The sequence below is a fragment of the Myotis myotis genome, unplaced genomic scaffold, assembly GCF_014108235.1.
Source record: "Myotis myotis isolate mMyoMyo1 unplaced genomic scaffold, mMyoMyo1.p scaffold_m19_p_4, whole genome shotgun sequence".
Taxonomy (NCBI): Eukaryota; Metazoa; Chordata; class Mammalia; order Chiroptera; family Vespertilionidae; genus Myotis; species Myotis myotis.
Window position 1 is genome coordinate 5,536,672 of NW_023416346.1, and position 27,744 is coordinate 5,564,415.

A 27,744-nucleotide genomic window follows, 5' to 3' on the forward strand; every position below is an offset into this window, starting at 1 on the left:
ACACTGGCCAGGGCAGGGGGTTTTTTCCATTGATTTTCAGAGAGACTGGGGCGGAGGACGGGGGGAGACAGAGAGAGAGAGACAGACAGACAGACAGACACAGACATTAATTGGTTGCCTCCCGCACATGCCCTGACCAGGATCAGGGATCGAATCTGCAACCCAGGTACTTGGACTGGCACTCCAACCACTAAGCCACATGGTCCAGGGCCCCTCTGAAGTTTTTTTTATGTGGTTATGATGCCAACTGTCAAAGTAGGAATGTAGGGTTCTGAATTCAGAATGCAGGAAAAACAGTAAATAGAACTTTTTACCAGTCTCTTATGGATTGCTGATGTTTCAAACACTGCATATTAATAGCTTAGGGGTAATTTTGGCACTTTCAATTTTTATAGTTTTTCATTTGGTGATAATGAAATATTCCTGTTTCCACAGTCTGCTACCATTGTGATATTTCCTAAGGGAAAACTTAATTAGACCATTCAATAATCTTAGAGAAAAGAAAAAATCAGTTAAGACACACTGAATGAAAGATCTTATTTTAAAAACCCTTTGAAAGAGGAAAACATCCTGCGCTGAGGGAGCAGAGGTGGGATGATAGAGTTTTGCTTTCACCGTTTTGCATTTCTAACAGTAAACTTGAAAGCGCAGGATCTTCTGACCATTGAAGCTGAAATTATGTATTCAGTGTTTCTCATGAAATAACATTTACCATAAAAGATTACATTTATACTTGTCTCAGGTAATTCTAAAAATTTTAGTGCAGGAAACTTAACCAGTTCAAAACCCACACAGGCACACAAAAGCATTACATTGATTACATGTCTGTGTATTGGCTGATTCCTCAAATGGTGTCTCAGAAGGATTAAAATTGCGCCTCTGTTCTGAGCACGTGGTGTTGACTGTGGCCTGGGAGTGTGCCAGTTAGTCGCAGCACCTGCGCCTCATCGGGGCTTGTTGGTGCAGCCCAGGAAGACAGAGGGAAACTGCCTCAGCACTCCAGCCACACACGCGGGGCTACAAACCCTGCCAGTGAGGCTTCTCCTGCTCTGACCAACAAGAGACCCAGAGGTGATGGTCTAGCGCCAGTTGGCTGCAGCTCTGGGGCAGGCAAAGCAGAGGACGTGAGAATAAAATCAAGCACCCTCCCCCCCTCAAAACCAGGCTCATGCTGATAATAATGATCAGACACCTTCTCTTGCATTAAACAACTACATTGAGGAATCCTGGGTGTGATGGCCTATTTGCAGTATGCAAATGCAACATGGGCAGAAGGTGCTCAGTTCTGACCTAGAAATTTGAGATGTAGGTAGAGAGACCTAATACCCCACGGGGGACTCACAGGACAATTACCTTGAGTCTAGTGAGTGGAATACAACTCCTAAAGGAAAGTAGGTGTTTTGAACTAAGAAGTAATGTATGTAGAGGCAAGGCTTCATGTCTTTCTTTGTTTATTGTAAGTCCTCAGATGTGTATAGGAATTAAGGTTCTCCAGAGTATGTGAGGGCTTTTGAGACAAAGGGAAAGAAGCAAAGGATTTTGACAGCAAAATCCTGCAGTATTAGGCAGAACCATATGAAATTGCTGATACTCTGATATCTTGACCTACAACAATGGCAATTTCATATGGTTTAGCCTAATATAAATTAATTTTATCATACTAATACTTTGAAAATATTCTCAGTTTATTATTGTATTGGGCTTAACTTTATCAGAGGTGGAAGGATATCATTAATTCTTAGAAAGTCTTTTTTATAATTATGGTATATCCATCACTTATCAAACTAGTGTATTTTTAGCAGCTCAGGATATAACTGGTATACAAAAACTGCACATATTCAGTGTATACAATTTTGTGAGTTTGGGCATATGCATATACCTGTGAAACCATCACCACAATCAAGGTACTAGACATATCCATCCCTCCAAAAGTTTCCTTGTGCCTCTTTGTGTGATAAGAACACTTAACATGAGATCTACCTGCTTACATTTTTTAAGTGTATAATGCAGTATCATTAATAGGCAGTATGTTGTATAGCAGATCTCTAGAACTTAGTCATCTTGCATACCTGAAATTTTATACTTATTGAATGACAGTTGCCCATTTCCTTCTCCAGTCCCTGGCAACCACCAACCATTCCCTCTGCTTCTATGAGTTTGACTACTTTAGACACCTCATATAAGTGTAATCTTGCAGTATTTGCCCTTCTGTGACTGGCCTTCTCGTTTAGCATATTGTTCTCAAGGTTCATCCATATTGTTGCAAATGGCAGGATTACCTTTTTAAGGGCTGAATAATATTCCACGGTATGTATATATGTGTGTGTGTGTGTGTGTGTGTGTGTGTGTGTGTGTAGGTCATGTTTTATTTATCCATTCATCTGTCAATGGACATGTGAGTTGTTTCCATATCTTACTATTGTGAATGTAGTGAATGTGAGGGCACAGATACATTTTCAAGATCCTGACTTCAATTCTTTTGAATATATATTGCTTATAATTGATTATGTGGATTCTGATATATGTCTTCATTAACTACTTCATAGTTAAAACCTTTGAAAGAGGTTTATAATTAATCTTTTGAAGAGAATGGGGATTATAACCAAAAAGAATAGGGATTCTAATAGCAATGCTAATTAAATTCTCTTCATGTGAGGTATTAGGGGTGTGAGATGTGTTACTCTAACATTCTAATTAACTAGCTAACTTCTTTTTTTTTTCTAATGCTCACCTGAGGATATTTTTCTATTGATTTTTAGAGCGAATGGAAGGGGGGGAGAGAGAGAGAGAGAAACATCGATGTGAGAGACACATCGATTGGTTGCCTCCTGCATGCATCGTGTCAAACTTGCAACCCAGTTACATGCCCTTGACCGGGAATCGAGCCTGAGACCCTTTGGTGTATGGGCTGATGCTCGAACCACTGGCCAGGGCAACTAGTTAACTTCTGATTGCAGGTGCCACTCACCTCTCAGCTGAGGAGGTAGCTACAGCTGCGTTCTCATCAGGTAGGATGAGAAACTTGCAGATGGAGTGACATTTGCTTTCTGTATAGCTGCTATTACAGTTTGCTTCTCTGGGAACAAGTGTTTGACCCTCTGTGATCTTGTCATTAGCTAGAGTGCCCTCTTGGTGGAGCCCAGCAGTAGTGCCAGGTTTGGAGAATAATTCAGTCTCTAAAGTGATTCAGTGTAGTAGGACTGAGGTGTGTGATGAAATTTTCATTCTATAGTTAAAAAACTGCCTTCTAAATTCTATCAGTTAACTATTGCTGTATACTTAGCCACTTCAAAAGGTAGTGGCTCAAAATAGTAATTACTTATTTAGTTCATTATTCTGCGTGTTGACCATTTGGGCTTAGGTTCAGCTTGGTGGTTCTGCTGTTCTAGCTGGTCTCCCTATGCCTGTGGGCAACTACAGGTCAGCAGGGAGCCCTGCTTCTGAAATGGCTGGCTGGCAGCTGGGGCCATGGTAGGGAGCAGGAGCACTAGGCTCTCTCTCTTATCCTGCAGCAGACTAGCCCACGCTTGTTTTCATGGTAGCTGAGCAGGTTTCTAAGACTGAATAGAAGCAGCAAGACCTCATGAGGCCTAGGCCCAGAACTGTGTGAATACATCATCACTTCTGCTACATTCTGTTGCCCTAAGCAAGTCACAAAGCAAGTCCAGATTCAAGGAGTGGGAAGAAGTTCCAAAGTCACCTTGAAAAAGCATTTAGAAAGGCTGGAGAATTAGGGCCATTTTTACTATGTCACACAAAGATTACTCTTCTTGCCCTAGCCGGGTTTCTCAGTGGTTAAAGTGTTGGCCCATAGACCGAAGGATCACGGGTTCAATTCCCAGTCAAGGGCATGTACGTCAATTGCAGGTTGGATCCCCGGCCTGGGTCAGGGTGCATGTGGGAGGCAACCAATATCTCTCTCTTTTCCTCCCTCCCTCCCTCCTTCCCTCCCTCCCTTCCACTCTCTCTAAAGTCAATAGAAAAATATCCTTGCGTGAGGATTTTTTAAAAATATTTAAGATTATTCTTCTTAAAGGCTTCAGTTAATCCTTTAACATTTAAAGACTCATGTGTTCTGTATGTTGAGAGTTGAAGACTAATCAAGTTAAACAGTGATCAGAAACAAATAAGAAAGTATTAAAATTATTCATAAGTCAGGGCCTTGATGGCAGTCCTTTTGTGAAGCTGAATTTTGGGGGGACTTGGATACTCTGATAATGAATGTACCTCACATTTTAAGTCAGTCATTAGTTCCAGATCCTTGCTACTAAATGATGTGAAGAATATAAAAGGACATTTAAAATGTAGCTGCAGATTCTTTTACACTACTCTCACGAGGAGGTAGGGCCTGTGTCTCCTTCCCGTTAAATCTGGATGGGTTTGTTGACTACTTCAACCAAAAAATTGAATATGTGACTTCTGAGGCTACATCCTAAAATGCAATGCAGCTTCTGTACTGTTCATTAGAACAGTCATGCTTGGGGCCCCTGAGCTGCCAGGTACAAAGTCTGACTACCCTGAGGCCGCCTGTGCTAAAGAGGCCTCATGTGTGCGTTCCAGAGATAGTCTCAGCTAAGCCCAGTCATCCCTGTCAGAGGTGCCAGATAAATGAAGAAGCCTCCAGATAATTCCAGCTGTTCTTCCCAGCTGAGGTCCCAGACATCTTGGAGTAGAAAAAGCCACCCCTAACCATGCTTTATCTGAATTCCTGACCCAAAGAATTTGTGAGATGATAAAAATGGCAGTTGGTTTATGCCACTATGTTTTACGGTGGTTTGTTACACAGCAGCTGATCCCTAGAACAGCATAAATTAATAGGCACGCTATCTTCCAATAAAACTATGGACAGTGAAATAAGAATTGTATGTAATTTTACATGTCACAAAATATTACTTTGGTTGCTATACCAAAGCCAAGCAGTGAGCTAGGTTTGGCCTAGGAGCCATAGTTAGCTGATGCCTGATCTAAAAGATTATATAGTACTTATAAAATTTAAACCTAAGGGCTTCTAGTCAAGATGGCTCTGATTTCATACTTTAAACTTATATCATCTTCCTACACAAAGTGATAATTGATAAAATTAAAAATTAGACATATCTGTGATCAAGGAAAAATAAACCTCTGGACCAGAAACAGATCAAATAGTAAGTGGAGATTGTTTAGTCACAGGCCTCTAGTTACTGACACGCTGGAATCTACATCCAAAAAAAAAGGGTAGGGATGGCTAGGAATTATATTTCTGTAGATAATGAGGATCAGAACACTGAGTAAGTGGGGGAAATGATCCCTGGCTGTGTGAAGTCAAGGATTGCCCATGGACAGAGACAGGAAAAGATAATACTCCTAATTCAGAGTTGCAAGGAGGAGAGCAAAGAAAGAGTCTCAGGGCCAGAGGCAAATGTACTGTTGGCTGATTGTCTAAGCCTGAACTTTTCTCCCTGTTGGTGGGATGGGACTGACAATCCTGGGAAGAAGCGGCTCTCAATGGATAGAGGGTAAATGAAGAAGGAAGAAAATGAATTTTTCCCAAGGTTGGTCTGCAAACAAAAATTTCAAAATGGTGACAGTTGTCCAAATTAACGAGCAGTAAATAAATTCACCCCAAATGAGAATCATTTTAGAATGACTTCATTATTTTTTTAAAATACATTTTTATTGATTTCAGAAAGGAAGGGAGAGGGAGAGAGAGAGAGAGAAACATCAATGATGAGAGAGAATCATTGATCAGCTGCCTCCTGCATGCCCCCCACTGGGGATTGAGCCCACAACCCGGGTGTGTACCCTGACCAGGACTCAAACCGTGACTTCCTGGTTCATAGATCGACGCTTAACCACTGAGCCACACCATCTGGGCATCTGTGTATGGTGCCAAGTGGATACTGGAAATAACAGGGGGAACACCTTGTAAAGTATAGTAGTATGTTTGTCTAATCAATAAGCTGTACATGTGAAACTAATACAAAATAGTATTGAATATAAACTGTAACTGATAATATTTCTTAATTTTAAAAAAGAATGAATTAGAGGGAGAAAATGCATGTCAATCTTAAAAAAGGAATAAAGAGCCCTGGCTGGTGTGACTCAGTTGGCCGAAGCAACTGGCGTCCTGAACACCATAAAGGTGGTGGGTTCGATTGCCAGTCAGGGCACATACCCAGGTTGCAGGTTCAATCCCTGGTCGGAGTGCATGCAAGAGGCAACTGACTGATGTTTCTCTCTCACATCAATGTTTCTCTGTGTCTTCCTCTTCCTCTCTCTGTCCCTCCCTCCCTCCCTCTTCTACTCCCTCTCCCTCTCTCCCCCTTCCTCTCTAATATCAATTTAAAATTTTTTAAAGGAAGAGAAATAAAATAAAGGAAAATAAAAATGGCAAAAAAAGTATTTTTAAAAAGAAAAATATTTCTCCATTTAGAGCTGTCTAAGAATTCGAACAGATTGCCTTGTTAGATAATGAGCTCCCTGTCACTGTCAAGTAGAGTTTAGATGTGTTCTGGTCAATTGTGTAGAAAGATACATCGGTGAATGTCTTTGGGTGTTTTAGTGTCTGTTCAATTCTCAACAGTTTGCCCATAGTTTTAAGTATTATAAACGAATGAGTTATTCTGTGGAACTGACCTGCCTTGCCTGGCAGCTCTCCATAGATTCATCAAATCAATGGGCCAAGTTAATTTATGCGCCTTTGATCTTGAAGGCTGAATTTAAACTGCAGGTTCTCAGATAAAAAAAATATTGAGGCATAGTGTCCAGGAAAGTTTCATTGCTATGACAATCAACCATGGTTTGGCCTCACAGGTATTTTTGACAAGGTAGTCACTTTCCGCACAAAACAACGGGTCTTTAATTCAGGTTTTTGAGTTCTATTTTTATCTGCCCATCACTTTTGTGAAACACCATTTCTTGGAATAATTAAAATAAGCAGTGAGATGAGAGGAGAAATGGATACAGAAGAGAAATCTGTTTCCTTTGCTCTGTGATTCCTATTCCCATAGGGATGCCTTCCATTAATGTAGAAGTTTGCTTTCCTCGTGCCAAGAGGAGATAATTATTTTCCATCTATGCTCTCTAGTCCTCATCTCAGATCTTCTAGTGATACCTTCAGTTAGCATTACAAACAATTCAGGTGTGTAACCCTTTGCTGTTTTGTCTCAAATGACTACTTGACTGTATCCAAACCTGGCTTCCCTGGGGTACTGAAGCGTGAACAGCATAAGTGACTGAGCTCAACTAATTCTCAGAAAGCCACATTTTAGTCAGTACTTTCCAACTCTCTCACCATCATTTCTTTTACAGAACTGACAAGTGGTATAGCTAATTAATTAGTTTTATTTCTCAAGTTATACATTTTAAATTCTCTATGTTAACCTTTTGAAAATGCCAATGCATAGTAAAAATAACCATAATTCAGACAGGGAAACTAGAAAATACAAGTATACGAAAAAGCAGCTCTCCACCCTCCAAGAAAAAGCAGGAGCACTAGGTATGATAATATTTATCTTTTAAGGAAAAATAGGTACATTCTTGTTACCAACTGACTTTCCTTCTAATGGCCCACAGATAAGGGGTCAGCCTTCCAATGATCCCTTGGCCTATAAGTTTTACTTATTTCTTAGCCTGTTTGTTTCCTTGATCTGGGAGAATGCAGTAAGTGAACATCTCACAAGTCCACAGGTTGATCCTTTTTCTTTCGCAATTTGACACTTTCCAGATATGTTAGGGACATGAATTAAATGGCCTTTGCATCATATGCTTACTTTTTTTAAGAGCTAGTTATTTTTGAAATTTTTTTTGTTTTAAAATAATAACTTTTGAGATAATATGTGTAACTTTAGTGAGGATTGCAAAAATAGTACGGACCAAACTTCCTGTTCCAGATAAGATGTAGTAGACACGTTTCACTCTATTTCAATTAAATGTAATGTTAGAGGTAGCTTAAAAGTAAATGGGTGGGAAATGATATACCATGCAAATATCAAAAGAAAGTTGTAGTGGCTACATTAATATCAGATAAGTTAGACATCAGAGCAAAGAAAATTATCAGGGACAAAGACAAACACTACATCATGATTCACAGGGTCAGTCCATACAGAAGACACACCAATCTTAAATGTGTATGCATCAAATAACAGAGCTTCAAAGTACCTGAAGTAAAACTCAACTGAATTGAGAAATAGACAAGTCCACAATTATAGTTGTGAACTTTAGTGCCCCTCTCTTAGTAATTGATAGAACCAGTAGACAGAAAATTAGCAAGGATACAGAAGAAATTCCACCACCAATCAACTGATCTAATTGACATAGAAAGCTCCACTTGCCAACATTATATGTGCTTTTCAAGTACACATGTAATGTTAACCAAGATAGACTATATCCCAGGTCATAAAACAAACCTCAAACAAATATAAAGAATTGAAATCATACAAAGCATATTATCTGATCATAATGAAATCAAATTAGAAATCAAAATCAGACTACAAGAAAGTCTCCAAACACTTGGATACTAAACAACACACTTCTCATTGATCCCTGGATCAAGGAGGAAGTCTCAGGGAAATTAAAAAATACGTTGAGCCCTGGCCAGTGTGGCTCAGTTGGTTGGAGTCTCGTCCTGTGTACCAGAAAGTCTCGGATTTGATTCCTGGTCAGGAGCACATACCTAGATTGTAGTTCCATCCTTGGTCAGGGTGTGGCGCATGCGGGAGGCAACCTATTAATGTATCTCTCTCACATTGATGTTTCTCTCTCTCTCTCTTCCTTCCTCTTTAAAATCAATTTTTAAAAATACATTGACCTGTATGAAAATGAAATTACAGCATATCAAAACTTGTAGGATGTAGCTAAGTCAGTGCTGAGTAGGCAATGTTTTAAAATACATTTTTATTTATTTCAGAGAAGAGAGAATTATTGACCGGTTGCCCCCTGCACACCTCCAATTGGGGATCGAGCCCGCTCTCAGGCATGTGCCCTAACTGGGACTTGAACCATGATCTCCTGGTTTATAGGTCAATGCTCAACCACTGAGCCACACTGGCTGGGCCTGAGTGGGAAATTTAAAGCACTACATGCTTAAATGAGGAATAAATGAAAGGTCTCAAATGAATAATCTAGGCTTTTACCTTAAGAAAGTCGGGGGCGGGGGTGGGGGGGAGTAAAATAAACTCAAAGCAAGCTGGAGGAAAGAAATAATAAAGAAAAAAGAAGTTAATGTAATTGAAAACAAAACAATAGAGAAAAACAATGCATCAGAAAGCTGGTTCTTTGAAAAGAGAGATTCTGACTTAATTGGTAATGAGTGCAGTTTGAGCATTGGGATTTTTACAAGCTCCCTGGATGATTCCAATGTATAATAGGGATTGAGACCCTCTCCTGGGGAGGCTAGATACATTTTCTTGGGGGTTTAACCTGTATTGGCATTTATGGCCTAGCCCCTTTCATTTTTCTTGGGGAAATTCTGTAGCCATTTCCTTTTCTCTCACTTTCTGTTGTCCTCAAAGCCAGTACTGACTTTCCCTTTGTACGTTAGCTTCCATGAAGTCTGACTGTTCCTTTGCCATGGGCATTGCTCAGACTGGAGCCACCCCCCTCCACTTCACATCCACACCACCTTGATTGATTTTGGTATTCACTCTGAAACCCCCCTCTATTTCTGCAACACATCATTGGTTACCAGTTTGAGGCTGTGATCACCCAAGCCATAGTGACAACGTGTCTCGTGCACCTGGTCCTGTGGCCCTAGCTCTGTGGGAGGGAGCCCAAGGAAGGGCTTGATTTCTCAGTTCTGGTGGCCAGTTCAGTGCCTTCCCTCTGTTAACACAGTATTAACAGTTGGTGTGCGATGGATTTGAACTTGCTCAGTAAGTTTGGGATTGTTTCTGTTTCTTTGGCCTTCTATATGAGGCTTACATGCCTGTTATTGTTACTGAAACCTGGGGTAAAGGTTATTTTTTCCTCTTAATAAATTCTGATGATTATTTTAAATTAGGTAGACATGTGAGTAAATATTTCACAGTGGAAGCAACTCAAAGCAGCAGATAAATTCATTTCTGTTGGAAAAAAAACAGTAAAAGTTATTCTTGTTGATTTACTTTATTCTTAAGAGGTCTTATTTGCAAATGATATTTTAAAAGGATTTATGTTTTTTAAAATGTCTCTTTTTATTAACATGCCAAACCTACTTATTTATCTGGATAGTTGAAATTGTTGAATATATGTAAATAAATTAAAAAGAAAATGTACTACTAATTTTTAATGCTTTTTTAGTTTCAATATATGTACTTTATTTTTTACTTTTCAATTACAGTTTACTTTCAGTATTATTTTGTGTTGCTTTCAGGTGTACAGCATAGTGGTCAGACAAAGTGATCCCCCTGATTTTTCCCGTACCCACCTGGCACCTATATAGTTATTACAGAATTATTGACTGTACTCCCTGTGCTGTACTTACATCCCGGTGACTGCTTTGTAACACCAATCTGTACTTCTCAATCCCTTCACCTCTTTCACCCAGTCCCCCAGCCCCTCCCCTCTGGCAACCACCAGTCTGTTCTCTGTGACTTTATTTCTATTTTGTTGGTTCATTTATTTTGTTCTTTACATTCTACATGTAAGTGAAATCATATGGTACTTGTCTTTCTCTGATTGACTTAGTTCACTTGTATACTGCTAAATTTTTTAAAGTTGTTGGAACTGGGGTCTTTTTCCTTAAAGGCATAGAGCAGATTTTAATTTAGAAGGGACTAGGGCCATTAGAATCTGTCCAGAAAACATTACAGAATAGACCACCCAGGCTGAATGAAACCTTCCAGTGAGGTCTGTATGAGCCAAACAGTGGGCTGAGAGATTAGGAAGGAATGGGTAGTATTAGGCGAGTGATAATTCAATTGTATGCTTCCAATTTTCAATATTGTTTCTTTCATTAAAAGAAAGGTTTCTTGCCCAGCCAGCATGGCTCAGTGGTTGAGCATTGACCTTGAACCAGGAGGTCACGGCTCAATTCCCCGTGAGGGCACATGCCCAAGTTGTGGGCTCAGTCCCCAGTGTGGGGCGTACAGGAGGCAGCCAATCAATGTTTCTCTCTCATCATTGATGTTTCTATCTCCCTCTTCCTCTCCCTTCCTCTCTGAAATCAATAAAAACATTTTTTTTTTTAAAAAAAGAAAGGTTTCTTACAGTTTAGACCAGAGGTTCATAAGCTATGGCCTGTGAGCCAAATCTAGCCTCCATCTATTTTTGTATGGCCTTCAAGCTAAGAATGGTTTTTACCTTTTAAATGGTTGATAAATGAAAAGTAATATTTCATGACATGTAAAAAATTTTATGAAATTCAAATTTCAGTACAATAAAGTTTTATTGGAACATAGCCATGCTCATTTGTTTATGTACTACTTATGGCTGTTTTCATGCTACAACAGCAGATATGAGTAATTGCACTAGAGACTGTATGGCCCACAGAGCCAAAAGTATTTGCTATCTGGTTTTTTATAGAAAAAGTTTGCCGAACCCTGATTTAAATTCACTTCCCAGCCTGGCCTTCTCATGTAAGATGATTGCTCATCAGAGGGTTTGAAATTCCCAAATAATTTGTTAACAGGCCTGTATATTAAAGGGGGCAGCGGTAAGCCTGTTTCTTGGCAACAGGCATAACTGTGGACAACATAGAAATACTGGTCTGAGTGGCAGGAGCCTACCTAGGTAAATTCTTATTTTCCTCTTTTTCTTAAATGCTCCTTGAGGACTTTTTTAAAAGAGTTGACCTCCGTACTTATCTCATCACAGGGGACTGATGAGTCACATAATGTATCTTAATTTAAAAAAACACTTTAAAATGACCGAGATGAAGGTGTTCTTTTAGGATGTACAGAAAAGTATATCTACTCCAACTTCTGGTATCTTTTTTTTTTAAGACAAATAATTGGTTAGGGGTGAGGAAAAGCCGTAAAATATGTATGATACATTCTTTTTCTTCTGATTATTTTTTGTTTACTCAGCCTCTAGGGAGATATTTATGGCTGTAGTCACTGGACTACTAAAATGTGGTAGAGATGAAAGATATCCAAGGCCAACAGGCTTGAAGGGAAGTTTTGGTTCTATAACATTGAAGCACATTGAATTGTTTGGCAGAGAGGGGAAAATTCTGAATTAAAGCATAGATAGTGGACTGAAATGGTCTCAGTGTAGAGAGGGTTAGTATTGTTTACCCCAAAGCAGAGGCAATCAGCTCAGGAAACACATTTATGGTATTCATGACTTCTGGGAGGATTTTTGCCCACATGGCGGGAATTGACCTTTAAGAATATAAGTATGCTGCTCTGGTCTGCCCAGTGGACATCTGTCTCTGTTAATGGCTCTGAAGGATATTTTCCTGAAATCCTAAGGGAGCTGGACTTCAAGGTACTTCTGTACTTAAGGATTACTTCCAAATACCACCATGCATTTATCCTCCCTGATGTTATCTCAGTCCTTCCAGAACCTGTTTACATTTTCATTCTGTTCCACTCCTTGAGTTGATGAGTTCTCTAAGTTCCCCAAGCGTTGCTCAAAGTCCTGCTTTCTTTTTGATAAAACTGCCTTTGGGTTTTGGGGAGTGCCCCTTTGTTACTTTACCTTTGGGTGAATAAACTGAAGGCAGTCATTTCTGTACTCTCGATTCTTATCGATTTCTGCTTCATTCTTTTAGAGCAAGATTTCTCAACCTTGGCAGTATTAACATTTTGGGCCAGATAAGTCTGCGCTTAGTAAGGGACTGTCCTGTGCCTTGTAGGATGTTTACCAGCCTTCTTGGCCTCTACCCCCTAGATGCCAGTAACACCTCCCTTCCCATTCGTGAGAACCAAAACTGTCTCCAGATATTGTCACGTGCCTCCTAGGGGACAAAGTTGCCTTCAGTTGGGAACCACTGCTTTAGATATTTGTCTTTTCCAAACTGGAAATTTTGTGCTTTTTGGACTATATCTGATTGTGCTGTGCTTTTCTGAATTTTTTTCTCTCTGATGAATGCCCATCTTGAATGACAGTGACTGCTACTTTTATAGTTTCAGTTTTTCAGGTCTGCTGCATCATTTGTGGGTGGTGAGGAGGACAGATACCTCAAAGTCGTAGAAGTGTTTTTTCTAATTATAAATGTTCTACGTGTGTGCTGTAAAAATGTGGAGGATGGGAAAAAATTGAGAATGTTTTAATCCCCCGGAAATCCATCACTTCAATGTTACCAATGCAACTGATGTTAGTAAATTGGTTTATGGCCTTCATCTATTTTCTATATATTTTATTTCAGAGATGTGATGTCGCTTTAAGATAAATTTTTATACTGTCTTATCCACTTAACATTTTAACATACATGTTTTCCTGTACACCCTGTTTAAATGATTGAATGAAATAATATAATATTAACATACTTTAATAATTCCTCTTTTGTTCGATAGCTAGGTTTCATTTGTTAATTTTATTATGGATTTCTAATGGGCATTTTTGTTCATAAGTTATTTTCTGTGTTTTGGGTTTATTTTCAAAGATGAATGTTGGAAGTAGAACTCCTGGGTCAAAGGGTATAAATATGTTTAAAGTAGAGCCTTAAATTATTTTTCAGCTGCTGCATGGCCCTGTAGAGAGCAGTGAACGGGGGGGGGGGGGGCTTTTGCACTGACCATGCATTTCAGAAGTATGTCTCATGGGCATATGGAAGGAAAGAAAAGGGCTGTGTTGGAGTTAATCACTTTTCCTTGCCTGCCTGCTCTTCTGTGGGAATATTAATGGAGAGTCAAGTAGCCACCAAAGCGCAGACTTAGATTCCAAATAATCCCATTGGGTTGAATTCCAGGCAGTGCTCCAGCCGGTTTGGCTCAGTGGATAGAGTGCTGGCCTGTGGACTGAAGGGTCCAGGGTTTGATTCTGGTTATGGGCATATGCCCGGGTTGCGGGCTCAATCTCCAGTGGGGGGCGTGCAGGAGGCAATCAATTCTCTCTCATCATTGATGTTTCTCTCCCTCTCCCTTCCTCTCTGAAATCAATAAAAATATATTTTTTAAAAATAGAGTGAGCGTTTCACCCAAGGAAGGCATCTACTTTATGCATATTTATTCTGCCTGGCTTATAGTCACTGTTAAAATCAATCAGCCTGCTGTTAATCATTTTGATTGAGATTATAGTAGGAATAAGATCTGAAAACTGCCATCAGATGACTGTCCTCAAGGGTGCAAAGCAAGGTCTGATGCACATTTCATTTCTGCCAAAACTCATTTTGGGAGCTAAGGAAGAAAAGAATGCCTTTATAATGTCTATACCCTGAATAGAGAACTAGAAAATAAACAGCTTAATAGTATTGTACATCCAAATGTAAGACATCAAGGCACATCATGAAGTTACTCCAAGATTACACTGTACTTATTTATCATTTTACATAACGAAAAATTTCATTCTACTTTTTAAAATGTACCACTTAATGAAGATTAACATGTTGTCTTAAGGAGGGGTGCCTAGAAGCAGAACCTGAGACAGTATTTGAACCTACCTGATATATTGAGGGAGTGCTCTGAGGATAAACCAATAAGGGAGTGAGGACAAAAGGGTAGGGAAGAGGAAGGAGCTAAAGTAAGGATATGGTCTTAGGAAAGTCTAGCCTTCGCCTGTTTGGTTTGGAGGGCTGTAGAACAGTTATTGGGTGCTGGCTGTCCCTGGGAAGGAGACAGGCAGAGTATAACCTCCCTGGCAGGACTCCAGCGCTTAAGGAGAGGGACAGCTGTGAGCCATTAGCATCTACCAGGTAGTAGCTGGAAGATGGGTAGTATGTTTACTGGGTAGAAGAGACAGGTGGTGCACCACAGCGTCTATTACTCTTTTGTGTGTTTATTCTGTGCAGGACACTGTAGTAAGGCCTAGAGGTGTAAGAGATGAATGTCACATAGTGCCTGATTTCAAGAAGTTTGTCATCCAGTGGCAGGGCTGACCATGTAAGGAATATTTATAGTGCAAGTCAGTTACTTTTTACACAGAGATTTGGGTAGAAAGTGAAAGAGTGAATGTGTGAGAGGGGCATCTAGGGAGCTTCATTGAGGAGAGCCCACAAATTGGTAGGACCAGATGGGGGGGGGGGGGATGGGCTGGCCAGGATAAACAGGAAGGGAACTGTAGACAGAAGAGGCCCGTGCCAAGGTTGGCAAGTATGAAACAAGATGATGTGTTCATGGAATCACATAGGGAGAGCATGTGCAGAAGGCAGAAGAGCAACAACTGCTGAGGCATAACAGATTGGAGCCAGAATACTATAGGCCTGGAAGGTCATGCAGAGGAGGCTGGGCTTAGAAGAGGCAACATTCCAGCTGTTGAGCATCTTTGCCATCATTATTTTGAACTCTATGATAAATTTCTTTTTTTAAATCTTTTTATTGATTTCAGATAGGAAGGGAGAGGGAGAGAGATAGAAACATCAATGATGAGACAGAATCATTGATTGGCTGCCTCCAGCACCCCCCCCCCCCACTGGGATCGAGCCCACAACCCAGGCATGTGCCCCGACCTGGAATTGAACCGTGACCTCCTGGCTCATAGGTTGATGTTCAACCACTGAGCCACACCCTCCGGGTTCTGATAAATTTCTTATCTCCATTTCATTTAGCTCTTCTTTTGGAGAATTCTCTTGTTCTTTCATTTGGGGCTTGTTTTTTATCTCCCCATTTTGGATGCCTATTTGGGTTTTGAGTCTGTGTGTTAGGTAGATCTGCTATGAATCCAAGTCTCTAGTGCAGGACAATGTCAGATGCTGTTTGTGACTGGCTCTGAATACCCTGTGTGAAGCTAGAAGCAATCCACAGCTTGTGGCTCCCTCTTCTGGGGCTGGCTGCCTTTGGAAATGACCAAAATATACACCAGGGTCTGCTTTTCCTAGTCCAGGGCCCCAGATTAGATCAGGCAAAGACTCAAAGCCTCCAGAGACCCGCCTTTGCCTGCCCCTGCCCTCAGTCCCATTGACACTCAGTTTTGATTAGCCTCAAGCTATGGACCACAGGGTGGGGTGAGAGGTTTTCCAACAGGGTGGGGCAACTGCCTTTCCCACCCAGGGAAAAACTGCTTGGATAGCAAAGGTTCACTGGAGAAAGATGTCCTCTGCAGTGTGAGGGAATGACTCAGCACAGGAAACTGGGGTGGCAGCCCTCAAGCTCCAACGCCAGAGACCCCAAGCTTCTTGGAAATGCAAATCAATGTTTTTCAATAAATTTGGGAATCTTTCAGCCATTATTTTTTCTGCTTTTTCTCCTTTCCTTCTGGTACTCCTGTTACATATATGTTGGTGCACTTAATGGTGTCCCACATTTCTGTGAAGCTTTATTTTCATCTTTTTCCTCTCTGTTCTTTTGCTTGCATAATCTATACTGATGTATTTCAAGTTCGCTAATTCTTCTGCCAGTTCAGATCTACTGTTGAACCCCTTTAGTGAAATTTTTATTGTAGTTATTTTACTTTTCAGTGTCAGTTACCATTTGGTTTCTTTAAAATACTTTCTATCTCTTTATTGATATTCCTTTAAAAATAAATATATTTTTATTATTGATTTCAGAGAGGAAGGGAGAGGGAGAGAGAGATAAAAAATCAACGAATGAGAGATAATCATTGATCGGCTGCCTCCTGCAGGCCTCACACTGAGGATTGAGCCCACAACCCAGGCATGTTCCCTGACCTAGAATTGAACCATGACCTCCTGATTCATAGGTCAATGCTCAACCACTGAGTCATACCAGCTGGGATGATATTCTTACCTTCCTTTATTCCTTTAATCATTTTTTTTTTAGTTCTCTGAACATATTTATATGATTAATTTGAAGTCTTTGCCTATTAAATCTGACATGTGTTTGCTCTCACAAGCATTTTCTGTCACTTGCTTTTTGGCTAGTGTATAAGGTCAGTGATGGCGAACCTATGACACGCGTGTCGGAGGTGACACGTGAACTCATTTTTTTGGTTGATTTTTCTTTGCTAAATGGTATTTAAATATATAAAATAAATATCAAAATATGTCTTTGTTTTACTATGGTTGCAAATATCAAAAAATTTCTGTATGTGACACGGCACCAGAGTTAAGTTAGGGTTTTTCAAAATGCTGACACACCAAGCTCAAAAGGTTCACCATCACTGGTATAGGTCATACTTTCCTATTTTCATATCATATTTTTTGTTGGAAACTGGACATTTTAGATAATATAATGTAGTAACTCTGGGTACTGGCACCACCACCCTGGGCTCTTTATTATTATTTCCTTCTTTACTTTAGTGACTATCTGGATTATTTTATTGAAGTCTATTTACTCCTTCCTTTTGCCCTGCAGTGTGAAGTCTTGTTGCTTTATATATATATATATTTATATATATATATATATATATATATATATATATATATATTTTATTGATTTTTTACAGAGAGGAAGGGAGAGGGATAGACAGCTAGAAACATCGATGAGATAGAAACACCGATCAGCCGCCTCCTGCACATCCCCCACTGGGGAAGCGCCCGCAACCCAGGTACATGCCCTTGACCGGAATCGAACCCGGGACCCTTCAGTCAGCAGGCCAACGCCTATCCACTGAGCCAAACCGGTTTTGGCGTTGTTGCTTTTTTAAAAATATATTTTATTGACTCTTTCACAGAGGGGAAGGGAGAGGGATAGAAAGCCAGAAACATCGATGAGAGAGAAACATTGATCAGCTGCCTCCTGCACACCCCCACTGGGGATGTGCCCGCATCCAAGGCACAAGCCCCTGACTGGAATCAAACCCGGGACCCCCAAGTCCGCAGGCCGACGCTCCATCTACTGAGCCAAACCGGTCAGGGCTTGTTGTTGCTTCTTAAGGGTACAGCCTTTGGTATGCCCACAGTTATCCTGGAATGGTAGTATTTTTTGGCAGGGCTCTTTTTGTCTCTTTCCCTGACCACACCCAGCTATTAAGTTTTCACTAATTGCTGGCTGATTGCTCTGTTGTTTTTAATAATGCCCAGAGATATAAATTGCTCCACAAACTGATCCATTCAAATTAGGGCTCCTTTGAAGGGATAGTTCCCAAGATCAGTGTTTGAGATTGCTTCGGAACTCAGAATGGTTCCTTCCAGCTCTCTATTTCCCTGATTCTGTCTAGCATTGCTAGCCAACCTAGGCATGAACAACTTTTCCACACTCTGTTACAAATGAAGTAATTACCACTGGGGGAAGATTTGGAGCCCTCTATTCTATGACCTGCTTCTCCCACTAGGAAAAATCTCTGAGCCACAGCTCTATTGCAAGGGGTGGGGACAATTATGTATTTCCCTCTGAGTGGCATCCCCAAACTTCCTAAGTTTGCCTCTACTAATGTAGAACACTCATTCCACCATACCCAAGGCATAGCCTCCACCCCAGGAGTGGGGGCCACCTGGAAGAAGTGAGCCCTCACCTCTCTGCCACACTTTTCTGGAACGTAGCTTCAGCAATAGGTAGCTGGGGACAGGATGAGAAATGCTGATGTCCTGTCCCTCCCAGGAAGAAAGCCTTGCATCTGGGAGCTGGGGCAAAGGGAGCTCTGTGTTCTTAGATGTACCAGTCTGGTGTGACTGACATCTGTGCTGGGATGGAGGATAAAGGGAATGGGTCTAGGCCCAAATACTATAGACTCTTACTTTACTTACTGAGTTTTAGTAGGTTTCCTTTGACAAATGCTTCTTCATTTGCTGTATGAGCTTAGATTTTAAATTAGTGGGTTTTTGTTTCTTTTTAACATAATTTTCACCGGTTTCACTGAGGGGTGGGTCCATGTAGCTCTTCACATTGTCATGCCAATTGTCCCTTGTGGAATCATGATTGGCCCTAGTAGCATTTTGTATACTGTGGCACATAATGGAATGTCAGTTACTGACTGTACATACACTGTCTTTTCTAGTTTATATTTTGAGCACTTCCTTTGTGACTTGACATATCTGTGTCCTCTTTTTTTCCTACATTCTAGTGCTGGAGTGTTTCTAGAAAGATGGGGCCACTTTTTTATCTGCCATTGGCTACACACACAAGGAAAGACACTTGTCCCAATTAGTCAAAAGCATTATGTATTTTGACAAATAGGAGCTTTCTATGGCATTCCTTGCAGTACATGTGTAGATGTAATTTTAAATTTGGCTAGTTGTTTTGGGATGGAGACAGAGATAAAGTGAGAAAGAGGGAGAAAAGGCAGGCAGAAGAGCAGTGTGGTGTGCTCTTCAAGATGGGACATACTTCCCTTGTTCTTTCTTCAGCCGGTCATGTCTCATGCCTTTCAACCTTGGCTCTTGACAATTCTGCCTTTGCTACTGCCTTTTTCTTTTCTGCTCCTCCTGGCTTGTGAGGGCCTCATGCCTGCCCCCTCTGTTTGGGTGGACATTGGTCATGTGACCACATCTGAAACTCCAGCCAATCCTATGCTATTCATCCTCTGCTGCATGGACTTCCTCCTAAGGCTAATATCTGTCCTCACCCAGTCTTTGGCACACACTGTATTAGAGAATTTGGTGGTATTCTTCTCTCATCACTCTAGATCAGCGGTTCTCAACCTTCCTAATGCTGCGACGCTTTCATACAGTTCCTCATGTTATGGTGACCCCCAACCATAAAATTATTTCCGTTGCTACTTCATAACTGTAATGTTGCTACTGTGATGAATCGTCATATAAATATCTGATATGCAGGATGTATTTTCATTGTTACAAATGGAACATAATTAAAGCATAGTGATTAATCACAAAAACAGTATGTAATTATATATATGTTTTCTGATGGTCTTAGGCGACCCCTGTGAAAGGGTCGTTCGACCCCCAAAGGGGTCGCGACCCACAGGTTGAGAACCGCTGCTCTAGATCATTTGAGAATATTCTTGACAAAAATCATTTGATTTGTATGATTGGCCTGCTGCTGCTTCTTGGGATCTGGAGGAAAGTGTTGATTGTCTTCTGGGGTATGTGTGTACTGTTTCATTCAGTGTTGTTCTCTTTCCCAGGATGCTACAAAATGAAGCGTCGTAGAACTTTCAGCACCAGTGACAGTTCAGATGGCAGTGAGTAATCCAGCCAACGGCTGGTAACCCCTGTATCTATACTCCTTAAGGATTGCTTCTTTGACTTGAGGACCGCCTGTTTCATCTTTCTTCAGTGGTTAAAAAATAATGTTTTTAGGAAAGAAAGCTTGGGATACCATTTTTTTTTTTCATTTAAATTTCATTAGAAATTGGTAAGTTAGGTGGGAAAATTGGTTTTGTATGGCATATAGCATTTGTTTTTCACTTTTCACTAACCTAAAGAAATGCCAAATCAAATAATGATTTAACAGTGCTTTTTTAGAAAGGAAGAAAAGTATAAGAGCATAAATTATAGGCCCTACAATTCTAATTACAGCTCAGGTACTAAATGTTTGACTGGATGAGTCATCAATTGTAAAAGGCAACAACCTTATTAACAATAGCATTTGGGGAAGTGCTGAAGGATATATACATTACTTGTTCTACATTTTTAGTTTTACCAGTTGCTTTTGCAGATATTTTTTCTCCAGGTGGAACATGAATCATGTTATTCCAAAATGTTATAAGGTATGATTATATCAAATCAAATCTCCTCAGCATTAGCATTGCTGAAGCTTTTGCACACTGGGAGGTCACCTATAAATGTCATTAAACTCCATTATGAGGCTTTTTTGGTTGTAATTTAACTTTCTTCAGTGTTATGTACGAGATTACTATGTTCTTCTCCATCATATCTTTCATATTCTCTTGGATGGCATTTAGTTATATTAGCAGGTAATAAGTCTCTGTATTTTTTCTAATTATCTTTTGCAGGTCCTTCTACTTCTTTTACTGGCTCAAGGTATAGGAACAAGTCAAAAATTCCAAATGTGCACAAGAAATCTGCGGAGGTGAGATCAGATATTCAATTTTTAGACTTAAAAAATGGCTGCCTTCTGTCTACATACCTACAATACCCAGGTCTTGGAGATGAAAGGAGCAAACTATGTGCCAATGGAAGGCTTGTTTCTGATGACTTTTTGTTTTGTTTTTCAAAAAAGATTCAATTCTCTTTTATCCTTTGGGAAAACAGTAATCACACTGTGATTTCATTTTGGCAATTACACTTAAATGCCTGGCTTTAGAATATAAAGCCTCCCCTTAGCCAAGAAGTCAAAGGGAGCTAGACTTAGGGAATTGGGAAGGACCCAAAGATCTGGCCTATCATTGTAAAAAGCTAAGTTGGTAGATGGGAGGCAGTGCAGGAAGGGATAGATGAGGAAGTTGTGGATGGAGAAGGGAATGACTGACCAGGTTGGAGATCTGGGCTGTGGTGGGTCCTTACAGCCTTCAGAACACTGACAGCCCAAGAAGAATGTGTTACTCCTGGTGAGATTGGTCATGTTCTGCCCCAAGGGCAGGAAAGTGCCAGAGCTATCCTTGGTAATGGTTTAGTGGATCCTGTAGACTTTTTCTCTGTGAAAATTAAATGAGAAATTGGCCTGCATATTTCACTTCTACTATGACTAGACTTCCTTGGCTGCAAAGGAAAAGAGGGTGTGTTAGTTAACTACTGCTGCATTACAAATTAGCACAAAACTAGTGGCTTAAAGCAGTACACATGTATTATCTCAGTTTCTGTGGGTCAGGAGTCTGGGCACAGTGTGCCTACGTTCTCTTTTCAAGATCTTTCAAGGCTGTAGTCAGTGTGCTGGCTGGGCTGTGTTCTCATCTGGAGGTTTGACTAGGGAAGAATTTGCTTCTAAGCTCTCTCAGATTGTTTGGAGAATTAATGTCCTTGTAGCTGGAGGGCTGAGGTCTCTGGATTATTTTGCTGGCTTTTGGCAGAGGACTACCCTCCACTCCTGGATGCTGCTTATAATTCCTTGCCATGTGGCCTTCTCCATAGATCCTCTCAAAACATGGCAGCTTACTTTTTCAAAGCCAGCAAGGGGAAAGTGTTTTCACTCCCATCTGCTAGGACTGAGTCTTACGTAACATAACATGATCATGGGAGTGATATCCCATCCCATTTGCTACATTCTATTGATTAGAAGCAAGTCACAGGTTCTACCTGCCCCCATATGGGGGAGTGGGGAACATTGCTTTAGGGTATAAGCCATAGTGAGCATCTCTCTCTCCCTTTCTCAGAGGTCACTTTCCATTTTCATCTTTTGCCAGGGATCTTTCTAGGCTCAGTAGAATATCAGAGTGTGTTTATATGTGTCTGTGTCATACAGAAAAACTTAGGAAAAAATGCACATTAACAGGAGCAGAATAAATTCCCTATCTCTCCAAAGGAGGCCTTGACTACAGAATGGTGACAAAGAAACCTTGCTACTTTCCTACTGAGGACAGCCAGTCCTAGAACATAGAGTGGCTCAAGAGCTTTGGTTCTTAAGACCTGTTGCTTCTAGGTCAGTGAGAATAAGTGTTTTGTTTCAAGGCATAAGGGGAATTGAGCGCCTGGGAGCAAATTTTTTCATTTATATTTTACATGCTGTTATAAAACAGAGAACCAGATATTATAGAACAATATAGAAACTTTACCACCATTTAGGTTCATTTACACCCCCTACCTTTATTATATAATTGTTTTAAATATTTTTTGTACATACACTGAGAATTACATTCAACATTGTTGGAATATTTGCTTCAACCATCAAAAATTATTTATAAAACTCAAGAAGAGGATAGTCTATTATTTTATTCCTGATTTTCCAACTTTCCTTTTGTTCATTTACCTTCTGTTTGAAGAATTTCTTTTAGCCACTCTTTTAGGGTAAGTCTTCGAGTGATAAATTCTTTTAATTTTCTTTTTTTTGAGAATGTCTAGGTTTCACCTATGTTTCTGAAGGATATTTTTACTGATATAGAATTCTGCTTCGACAACACTTTTCTTTCAGCATTTGAGAAGTCTGCTGTCATTCAAATAGTTGCTCCCTTACGGGTAATCAGTCATGTCTTTTCCAGTTACTTTCAAGATTTGTCTTTGTCTTTTGTTTTCCAAAGTTAGACTGTTGTGTTCTCGGGCGTAGATTTGTTTTGGTTTATCCTGTTCGGTGTTTGATCAGCTTCTTAAGTCTAGGTTTATATCTTATGTAAAGTTTGCGAAATTTTCAGCCATTATTTCTTCAACTATTCTTCTCAGTTCCACCTTCTTTCTCCTCCTTTTCTTGGGACTTCAATTTCATGAATGTTATCTCTTTTGTTATTTTCCCACAGGTCCCTCAGACTCTTCAGGGTTTTTTTCAGTGTATATTGTTTCTGTTGATCAGATTGCATAATTTTTCTTATTCCCTTATTCTTTGTTCTGTTAATTCCATTCTTCTATTGAGCCTGTCCCCGGAGTTTGAGTTATTAAATTATTCCATTTCAAATTTTTCATTTGGTTAGTCTTTATATCCTCTATATCTTTGCTGAAACTTTCAATTTATTCATTTCACAAAAGTGTTTGTAATTTCTCACTGAAGCATTTTTATGATGGATGCTTTAACAATTCTTGTCAGACAATTCTAACATCTGTGTCATCTTGCTGTTAGTGTCTATTGTCTCTTCTCATTCCCAGTTCTTAGTTTGATGAGTGGCTTTCCATTGTATCCTGGACTCTTTTGGAATTATGTTATCCGACACTAAGTCTTATTTAAACCTGTTTTATCAGGCCTCCATAATAACCAGGCCGGTGGGGAAGAGGGGTGCTGACTTTTATCACCAGTTGCAGAATTCCTAGGCTGTTAGCCTAGTTCTGTTATCTCTCTGGGAAAGGAGGAGGGTTATTCTTAACTTTCCTTACTCCTTGTTGCCTACCTGATAGCAGGGGGGTGGTGGTGGTAAGGGTACCACATTACTGATGGGCTATAGTAACAGTCTCTGCTGATATCACATTGAGGAGGAGGGGCACCTTGTGATTACTGGGTGGGAGTGCACGTCAAGGCCTCTCAGGTAATGTCCATGGACACCCCAACAATCTCCTTTTTGAATAAAACATTTCAAACATATTTTTTAAATATAATTCTCACACCATACAATTTATCCATTTAAAGTGTATAATTCAGTAGGTTTTAGTACAGCCGTGGGCAAACTACGGCCCGCGGGCCGGATCCGGCCCGTTTGAAATGAATAAAACTAAAAAAAGACCGTACCCTTTTATGTAATGATGTTTACTTTGAATTTATATTAGTTCACACAAACACTCCATCCATGCTTTTGTTCTGGCCCTCCGGTCCAGTTTAAGAACCCATCGTAGCCCTCGAGTCAAAAAGTTTGCCCACCCCTGTTTTAGTATATTCACAGAGTTACGTAACCATTGCCACAAAAAGTTTGCCCACCCCTGTTTTAGTATATTCACAGAGTTACGTAACCATTGCCACAATCCAAGTTTAGAACCTTTTCATCATCCCAGAAAGAAACCCTCTTACCTATTAGTAGTGATTCCCCAACGCCTACTCCCAGCCCCTGCCAGCCACTAATCTAATTTCTGTCTATGGATTTGCCTATTCTAGATATTTGATATAAATGGAAGCATAATATATAGCCTTTTGTGTCTGGCTTCTTTCATTCTGGATAACCTTTTGGGGTTTCATCCATGTTTTAGCATGTATCAGTACTTCATCTTTTTATTACTGAATGATAGTCCATTGTATAGATATATCACATTTTATTTATTCATTAGTTGATGAACAATTGGATTATCTCCATTTTTAGACTGTTAAGAATAACACTGCCATGAACATTCATGTACAAATTTTTCTGTGGACATTATGTTTTCAGTTGTCTTGAGTAACACCAGGTGTGGAATATAGTAATGGGCTATATGGTAAATTTATTTAACCATATGAGGGAATGCCAGATTTTTGCCCAAATAGGTTTCATCAGTTTACACTCCAGTCAGCAGTGTATGAGGGTACCAGAGACTTTGAATTCCTCTAGTGACCTTGGCTTTGAGCCTTCCCTTTGTGCTTGTCCTCAGAGAGATTACCTTTTGCAGCTCTCCTAGCTGTAAACCACTATTATCACTGGAGGCATTAGCATGGTGGTGTAGGGCATGGGGGAGGGATGGTGTTCTTTGGTCTTTGGATGGCACAGTGGTCCTGAGTCTGGGGGTGAGATGGGGGAGGTGGACTTAAGGGGTAGGGCTTTTTGGATCCCACCTCATTTCCCCGTCTACCTGCAGCAGGTATCCTCTGGTCTTCTCAGTCTATGTCCTTGAGGTTCTTCCTCCTGTAAATGAAGGCTTGGCTTCTCCCTTAGATCACACAGGGGGGCTGAGTCTGGGTGCTTTTCCTTTCCCCCCAGCACTAATGAAATGATACCAGTGCCCTCACTTGATGAAGCCTTTTGTTCAGTAAAGGAGCCGGGGGCCTTGACAACACCACTAGGGGAGCGTTTCTCCAGGTTTCCCCCCATCTTCTCTAGGAGAGCTGGGTTGGGTGTCTAAAGAAGCTTACAAGAGGGTGGAAAACTCCTATGGGTACAGCCCCCAGGAATGTTGACACTCACAGTAGTCCTCATGTGGCCCCAGCAATTCGTCACAATTTCTAGTTTAATGTTCCTACTGTGGCTTCTGCCCTAGGTAAACAAATGCTCCTACCCTTTGTCACCCTGTAGACATGCCTGTCTCTGAGTTGGCCATTTGTCCTATGACTCCTCTCTCTAATGGGTTCAACAACAAAAAATTAATTTGATGCCTGCCTGCCTTCTTTTTCCTATAAGGATGGGTTTCTTCTTTCTGACCCTGTACAGGTCCAAGATGAAACCTTGTCTATTTACTGGGTGTTAGTGATTGAAATGAAATATAAATGATTTTTTTCTGAGCCACAATTGGCTGCATTAATAGATACATATTGTCTTTGATGTTTAGTGCTTTGGTGAGATTCCTGTACATGCCTTTCCCTGATTTCTCCTTTAGAGAAGAGTTTCCTAGGGGTGTGTGAATCCCATGTAGAGTTCAGGAGCTTTAGTACCTTCTAAAAAATGTATGCAGACTTTTAAGGGTATGTTTTTATCTGTAATTTTTTTTTCAGGCTACTAGTCTTCATTTGATTCTCAAAAGGGCTCATGCTGCCTGGCTGGTGTGGCTCAATGGTTGAGCATTGATCCATGAACCAGCAGATCATGGTTCAATTCCTGGTCAGGGCACATGCCCGGGTTGTGGGCTCAATCCCCAGTAGGGGGTGTGCAGGAGGCAGTTGATCAATGTTTCTCTCTCATCAATGTTTCTGTCTCCCTCTCCCTTCCTCTCTCTCTAAAAAAAATCATTAAAAACATATTTTTAAAAAGGGATCCATGCTATTAAAGATGGTTTTTAAAAGCTAGTTGCCCTAAAAAAGCACATAGTACTATATGCCAATTTGAATTTATTAAGAAGTCTTCCATTCTTTCTCAAAGCCAGGATATTTTCACCTATTAGTCTTACTGGTCTATAAAACATATGAACCTATCTTCAAGCATTGGCTGCATATCAGCTATAAGCTCAGAGTCTCACTTCTTATGTCCCAAACTTTCATAGCAGCAGAGTGAAAACTCATATATTTTAACTCAGCAGAAAGCACTGCAATACCCTCAAATAGAGCCTGTTTACATGACTGTTTTTCTAACAAGCTTGATTATTTTGTTTTCTGGTCTGCAGAAGATAAAAAGCACTAAGCTTGCAAACGCACACTTATTGCACAAGAAGGGACATTGAAGGATGGGAAAGAAACTTGCAAAGCAAACCACATATGTCATCTCTTATGTGAAACCTGCCCAGATCTCCAAGTCAAACTCAATTACTCCCTTTCCTCCATTACCAGGATGCATACAACTCTGATTGGTACGGGGTAGGAGGAATAATCCAACCTAACTAAGCAATCCCAAAGTACATTGCTTCATGGCAATTGATGTTCCAGTTAATGTCAGCCCAAAGCTATCAAAAATGTCCCATTTATTTTTTATAAGAAACTTGAGAATTCAACCATTTGACAACTATTTCCATGAAAAATATTTGCATAATTTTTAAAGTTTTAAACTTAGAAATTACATATGCTTTGCTTCATTGGAAAATCAATGTGTGACATAACGTCTTGACAATACTGGGTACCTTTGTTACCCTATAAGAATAAGCTTGTAATCTTTTCTAGGTTTTCTCAGCTCTGAGTGATTGATTCTTCTAGATAACCTGAAAATTTTGCCTTAAGGTTGTATAATTCTAAGAAAATCGCTTAAAGTTAACTCTCTTTAGTTAAATATAGTTACCGTGTTTGCAGCTGTTTTGTTTCTTTGTGCTTTGGGGATGACACATCTGTTTGTGGTCAATTATGTATAGTTTCAGATTTAAGTGGCTATGAACCAAAACTGATCAATCTCTTTCTGATTCGTTCACAAGGACCAGACAGTGTTCCCCTTTGTGTCATACAGGAAGTAAATGTTTGGCTTTTCCTCTAAAAAAAAGTCACAGAAATGTTCAGACTAGCTGTGCTTTAAGAAACTGCCCACTGAGAGATGTTAATGAAAGCAGTAAAAGGGCATTTTCATTTAGTGGCTCTAGCAGGTTAAGCATTGATATTCTAATTGAATTCATAGTGAGGCCTCCTTTGTTTCTGCAAGCATCTGAGAGGCCAAGATGTGCATGCACTGTTGGATTTGGCATAGTTTCTGGGCTGTATGTTAGCCTGTGAATCCCCTCTTTGACCATAAATGAGCAGTTATCTGGTAAGTATAAAGTCTTTTTGTTTCAGGAACTTTTGGGGAAACTACCAGTGCATATAAAATAGGCACACAATTAAGAAC

The 27,744-nt window shown here is 40.2% G+C and overlaps 1 protein-coding gene across 2 annotated transcripts in view; it reads left to right on the top strand.

Annotated features, from left to right (window-relative positions):
• The window catches only part of JADE3 (jade family PHD finger 3), a 100,133-nt gene that overhangs the window by 36,091 nt on the left and 36,298 nt on the right, over nucleotides 1–27,744 (top strand). For both annotated transcript variants that reach the window (XM_036305111.1, XM_036305112.1), the window contains exons 2-3: nucleotides 19,981–20,037; nucleotides 20,812–20,888. In XM_036305111.1, the coding sequence (XP_036161004.1) occupies nucleotides 19,992–20,037; nucleotides 20,812–20,888 (123 nt within the window). In that variant the 5' untranslated portion in view covers nucleotides 19,981–19,991. The remainder of the gene's footprint in view (nucleotides 1–19,980; nucleotides 20,038–20,811; nucleotides 20,889–27,744) is intronic.